Below are 6,050 nucleotides of genomic sequence, written 5' to 3'. Positions count from 1 at the left end.
TTATTTACAAATTTTCATCCATCAAGAAATGTTTTGCATATTGTTCTACATTTCCTGAGGATACTTGAACTTTGGACGGCAGAAGGTTTCCTTCAACCAGATCTCAAAAAATGAAACAGCGATTGAGAAAATTGGAATGAATTATTTGAGAAATTTATTGCAGGGTTCTTTGTTGGAAGAAACAAGAGCTTATTTGCAAACATGTTATAAGATGCAAGATCTACTGCATGACCTTGCCAAATCAATGTCTACTAGTCATTAACTTGGAGACTGGTTTAGTAGACAAAAATACTTAGGTTCGTTACCTTGGAGGATCTCAACTGGAGAACAGGCAGTGAGAGTTTTTGAAAATATATCAACTTCACTTCACCTCAAGTCATTTGTTGAGGTTGCCAAGGAAAATAGTATTGCTCTTGCCATGAAGCTGCAGAGACTTGGTAGATTATCCTTTACCAAAATTTAAGTCTAAAGTTTAAGCCCTACTGCAGTGTCATAGTTTTATGAAAATACTACTATCTGTAGACTGAGCAGAAAGATTTCATATCTGCTTACTAATTTAGGTTAGGAAACAATGACAAAAACATTTCTTCAGCTTTCTGTAAGATTTTGTTGAACAGAAATGTCATGCAATTATGTGGAATTTCTTGTTACCTTTTTGATCTTCTATACATTGTTCCAAGTTTTTCTGGTTTGCAGTGGTATTAGGCTGAAAGCTCATCGGAGACCTCAATGGCCCTTAATTACTGCCTCTACCTATGAACATCCTCTGATTCATTCTCGAACAACACCATGTCTCTAACGGGAGACAAACATATAGGGTGGCACTCTCTTTTGCTTCTTAAGTGTCTGAGATAGCCAAAGCCTGAGATCTACGTTGTGAATGTGGTGCCTTCAAACTGTCAATCAGCTGTAGCTTTTGTGGTCATGATATGTGGTAGTAATTCACTGATTATGGACCTCAGTTTGCTTTCTGTCTCAGACTGCTTGTCTCTCAAATTAGCTGCAGTGAAATGTCAGTCTGTCTTGGGACTGCTCCCGAGTTTGAGTTTTCTGTTTTGCAGTGGCTCTTAAGTCTTAATTACTGCCTCTACCTTTAAATATTCTCCGATTCCTTCTTGAACCACATCATGTTTCAAACTGGATACAAACATATAGGATGTCACTATCTTTTCCTTCTAAGTGTCTCAGATGGCCAAAGCCTGTATATCATCAATGTCGTGCCTTCAAACTCTCAATTAGGTGTAGATTTTGTGGTCATAATACGACGTAGTTTTTTTTTTTCTTTTTTCTTTTTCTTGTTGCTAAGAAAGAGAGATAGATTAATTAGTAAGTAGCGTTTACAGAATGAGGCAAACTGAAGCCTCTACAATCATCCTCTAGGAGTTTCAAAATACAATTAGGGACCAAAGAAAAAGATACAAAATCTTGCTATCATGTTTATTTCAAAATAAACCTTCCATACAACAAGAGCAATTTCTTCCTTTCAAGCACCATTCTCCCTAGCAGCCAAAAATTCGGTTGCCACTCGAGGAAATGCACCGCTCTTAGTCATTTCCTCCGTTACTTTAAATTTTCTCCTTGAACCTTAAACCTTTACTGTGTTCTATGGCTGGGAAAATAAAACATGCAGCCTTGGAGATTGTTGGATGCGGTAAGTTTAAGTTTGAAGAGTGGTGTTATTAGGACAAAATGTTCTTACTTATCAAAAAATACCTTTTAATTGGGAAAACAAGTAAGAACTTACTCATGAAAATATGGAGGAGTTAGAATGTCATATGCCTACTTGCTCAGTTCAGTAATTAGGCATTATAGTCACATTACATATCAAACAAAAATTGTAACAGGCGCAGTCACTTCTAGTCAAAGGGCACGGCACCAGCTTATCCAAGGAAATTCATGATCACCAAATGAAGTACTAGGTTACAGAGAACGAAATCTGCAAAAGCACGCTCTGGTGGTAAATCCTGCAATGTAATAGCCAATTGTCAATTAATGAGATCCAAATTACCAAACTTGTTACAGGAACATCTGATCCTACTGGCACTCTCATCATAATGAACAATGAATGGTATTGGTATTTCTCATACCAATTCTATATCTGTCTCCTTTTTTCACTCAAAATAAGCTTAAACTATTATCTTCGTGTAAGCAGGGAAAAATAGGTCATCCCATATATACATGTTCAAGGTGGGTGTAAAATATTACCAATCGCAACCCTGTGTGTGTGTGTGTAGCTTTTCAGTATGGCCACCACAGATTTGGAACACTCTACTTGATGAAACAACAGAGATCAATGACAGCATATACACAGCACCGAAAAATGCTTACCTTAAATTCCTTATTTTCTTTGTTTACTTGGATGCGAAGGCAAACTGCAGACCAGCAAATCAGCAATAATAACAAGTTAAAACTTGACAAACAATACTAAGTTGCAAACCTTAGACTTTCGTATAATAATAATTACATGCAGATAATATAAAAATCCCCAATTATGCTTACCAGCAAGAACTGCAGTTCCAACGCAAGAAAGGACTCCTGAGAGGAATGAGTTGAAGGGAAATGATCCAACAAGAGCCATGTACACTACCTGATTATCATCCAAAGCATAATGAAATGTTAAAAACATTTTGGCCTAAATACTCACACAAGCACCTATGATAAAGTTTAAATACATTTCCTCAACCACCAAACTAACAATTTTTAATCATTGGTGTTGGCTGAAAATCTTGAAGAATGCTAGTGAATATACAGAGAAGCAACTCTAGTTCAGATGGAACTTATATAGACTTTACTTGTCAAGCCATGAGGATACCACAATGTGGAGAAACACATAATATGTGCCAGTTAGGTTTTCCCAACTACTCCAGCATGTGAGTTTTTTAAATCCAAAGATAGACTCATTTTTTGCCCATTTCTATAAAATGTCCAAAGTTCTTTACAATAATCACATACTCCATCTTTGAGGCCACCATTGCAGTGATGGCTGTATCCCCAAATCAACCAAAATCTAATAGATTAACTTTAAGAGGGACTATCGAACATGTTGGCCTGCTGAAATCAGGAAACCTAAAAATTTTAATCCCTCTTCGCACACCAACTCTTAAACACAACCTTCCTTTGTCAGGGCCTCACACAGGGCCTTTAGTACCAATATAGAGTTATTACATGTCATGGAATACTGGACGCAATTCAGATCCATTATACATCCCTTTGCAATGGACTAGAAGGTAAAACTCAACTCTTATCCACAGACCCCATCCACTCCATTTGCCTCTTCTCCAATCAAAGCTGGAATAAATACAATAATTCTGTAACAGACCATATACAGTTGCTATTAGTTACCTACATCTTTTGACCTTAACCTTCAGCAACCAATAATATTCGACATGCACATTCAACAATCTTTAATGCCTTAAGAATCAATGTACATTTTGCTCACATATAGCAGAGTTCACATATGAAATACAATTTTCATCCCTCAACTCCACAAATGTACAAACTGCATTCCTTAAACTTTATCTACAACAATGCTATCCCCACTTCCTTTACATTCCCAAGCTTAAGCAACAATTCTATAATATGGTAGAATCTGCATACTCAATTAAAGCCTATATTGAACCGATTGCTCCAACTATGCCACACCACTAAGGTCTACTGTGGAAGCTTAAATTCCTAGGACACATTTAAACATTCGAATATCCACAAGTTCGAAATGATCATCGAACTGTCATACGAAACAGCATTTATTCCTAATTATGCCACAGGAACACTCAAACAGATTGAATTAATCAAATAACATAAAATTCAAATAAAACAGTTCAAAATGCCATATTTTGCAGGAAAACAAAAGCTTCAAGCAATCAAACAAGTAGAATTTCATCTCAAACATCACATATTAATTCCATCAAGTTCCTCGGCCAATCGAGTCACATACAGACAGTCCAAAAAAAAATATACAGGTCAACGGAATCTACAAGTTCACTCCACATATTGAGAAGTTATAGACATAAGAATTTGAATGAAGCACCTGAATTAGGGCAGTGGAGACGGCAAAAATGATATAAAGATCGATGATCTGAGAGAAACAAAGGAAATTTCGTTAGGATTTCAAAAACTGCTCCGCTGCATTGATTAATTTGCAAAGAAATCGAGATAGTAAGAGAGGTGGATTGACCTTGAGATTGGTCGGAGTGGCGGCATAAGCAGATCGGAGAGATTGGATAAGAGCCTGAGCGTCCTTCGCCGTCGACGATCTCGCCATTTCTTCACCCACTCTTGCTCTCTCTTAGCCGTCGACTTGCCAGATGTCTAGTCAAGTTAGAGTACAAAAACCCTTAGATAACCCTTGATTCCTAAACAACAGAAATTTTATGATCAGTAGTTAAATTTCTGAAAAGTTTCACAATGGCCTATTAGCTCAGTTGGTTAGAGCGTCGTGCTAATAACGCGAAGGTCGCAGGTTCGAGACCTGCATGGGCCATCGTGTGCTTTTGATTTTGCCATTCTGTCCGGGGTCCACTACTTTTCTAAAGGTCTTCATGCTCTTCCTTTCACAATGGCCTATTAGCTCAGTTGGTTAGAGCGTCGTGCTAATAACGCGAAGGTCGCAGGTTCGAGACCTGCATGGGCCATCCTGTAATTATGATTTTGCCATTTTGTCACGGGCCGCTACTTTTGTAAAGCATCTTCATTCTGTTCTTTTCTATATGTGTTTTTGGAGTAGATTTGGAATACTTCTTGGTCTTCTTTAAATCTTTCCATGATTAATACGTGTTTAGTTCTAAAATTTTGTCCTTTATCAATTTCTTCTTTTGGGAAACATAAGCTGCATCCCCGTCATGGATCAAGCTGCTCGCAAACATGTTGAAAAACACTGGGCTCCAAATCAAGGAGTTAAAGTTTTCCCTCTACTGAAAAAGTTCACCTTCAGTTTGGCATCTGACTATTCAAGATGAAGAGCAAATAAGGAAGTTGGCTGATCCTTTCGATCTTGTTAGCTAGAGACTTCTATCTTTGCCAATTGATTTGCCTGGCTTTGCTTACAATGGTGCAATCAAAGCAGGGAAAGCGTTGCGCAAAGAAGTGATGAAAATCATTAGGCAAAGAAAGGGGGAGGTAATGGAGAACAAAGAGGCAACAGAAAAACGAGACAGTTTGACGCAAATGCTTCTTTTTACAGATGAAGATGGCCAGTTCATGAGTGAAATGGAGATTGAAAACAACATAATATCTCTATTGCTGGCCAGCTACGTATCAACCAGTAATGCAGTTAATTTTTTCTTGATACACCTTGCTGAGCTTCCCCGTATCTATGATGAAGTCTTCAAAGGCAAGAAAACTGATTTCATCAAAGTAGTTCAGACGAATCAATATATCTATGGTGTATATTGATTGTTCATCATAGAAATGATGGCAATTGCAAAGACAAAAGGTCCTGATGAGTTGCTAAATTGGGAGGATATTGAGAAGATGAAGTACTCCTGGAATGTTGCCCGTGAATCTTTTGGTGTAACACCACCTAATCAAGGAGCTTTTAGAGAATCATTGGTGGATTTCACTTATGCAGGTTTCACCATCCCGAAAGGGTGGAAGGTAGAGTAAGAAACCTGGATAAAACATTATGCAGGAAATCTTGAATAGTATCAATTTCTCACGTAAAGCACTTTGCATGAAATATATTATCCATGCCTTCAAATTCTTTTTCCTCCTGATTGACTAGATTGAATAGTAATTTTGGCAGATATTTTGGAATGTAAACACAATACACAAGAATCCCAAGTATTTCCCCGATCCTGAGAAATTTGACCCAACAAGATTTGAGGGGAGCGGACCTGCACCATACACATTCGTGCCCTTTGGAGGAGGACCAAGAATTTGCCCGGAAGGGAATATGCTAAGATGGAGACGCTTGTTTTCATGTATAATGTGGTGAAGAGATTCAAGCTGGAAAAGGCTATCCCAAATGAAAAGATAGCACATCGTGCAAGTTTTGTTCCTGTGAATGATCTCCCACTTCGCCTCCAACCTCATGGAAATTAATCTCCAAGTAT

The 6,050-nt window shown here is 37.9% G+C and overlaps 1 protein-coding gene, 2 non-coding genes and 1 pseudogene across 3 annotated transcripts; 3 read left to right on the top strand and 1 right to left on the bottom strand.

Annotated features, from left to right (window-relative positions):
• Positions 1-1,714: 1,714 nt before the first annotated feature.
• LOC113703053 (dolichyl-diphosphooligosaccharide--protein glycosyltransferase subunit DAD1) lies at positions 1,715-4,332 on the bottom strand. Its single transcript, XM_027224267.2, has 5 exons — positions 4,175-4,332; positions 4,028-4,075; positions 2,500-2,587; positions 2,329-2,372; positions 1,715-1,964 (listed from the first exon to the last, which is right to left on the bottom strand). Exons 1-5 carry the CDS (start codon positions 4,259-4,261, stop codon positions 1,881-1,883), a joined length of 351 nt encoding a protein of 116 aa, XP_027080068.1. The 5' UTR covers positions 4,262-4,332; the 3' UTR covers positions 1,715-1,880.
• A 74-nt stretch (positions 4,333-4,406) lies between these two features.
• On the top strand, positions 4,407-4,480 carry TRNAI-AAU (transfer RNA isoleucine (anticodon AAU)). Its single transcript has one exon. It is a non-coding gene; the product is annotated as a tRNA-Ile (tRNA).
• LOC113703850 (beta-amyrin 6-beta-monooxygenase-like) lies at positions 4,473-6,039 on the top strand (annotated as a pseudogene).
• TRNAI-AAU (transfer RNA isoleucine (anticodon AAU)) lies at positions 4,558-4,631 on the top strand. Its single transcript has one exon. It is a non-coding gene; the product is annotated as a tRNA-Ile (tRNA).
• Positions 6,040-6,050: the final 11 nt, after the last annotated feature.

This window comes from Coffea arabica, chromosome 8e (genome assembly GCF_036785885.1).
Source record: "Coffea arabica cultivar ET-39 chromosome 8e, Coffea Arabica ET-39 HiFi, whole genome shotgun sequence".
Lineage (NCBI taxonomy): Eukaryota > Viridiplantae > Streptophyta > Magnoliopsida > Gentianales > Rubiaceae > Coffea > Coffea arabica.
The sequence above is the reverse complement of the archived record's forward strand: the minus strand, read 5'-3'. Positions and strand labels throughout refer to the sequence as shown.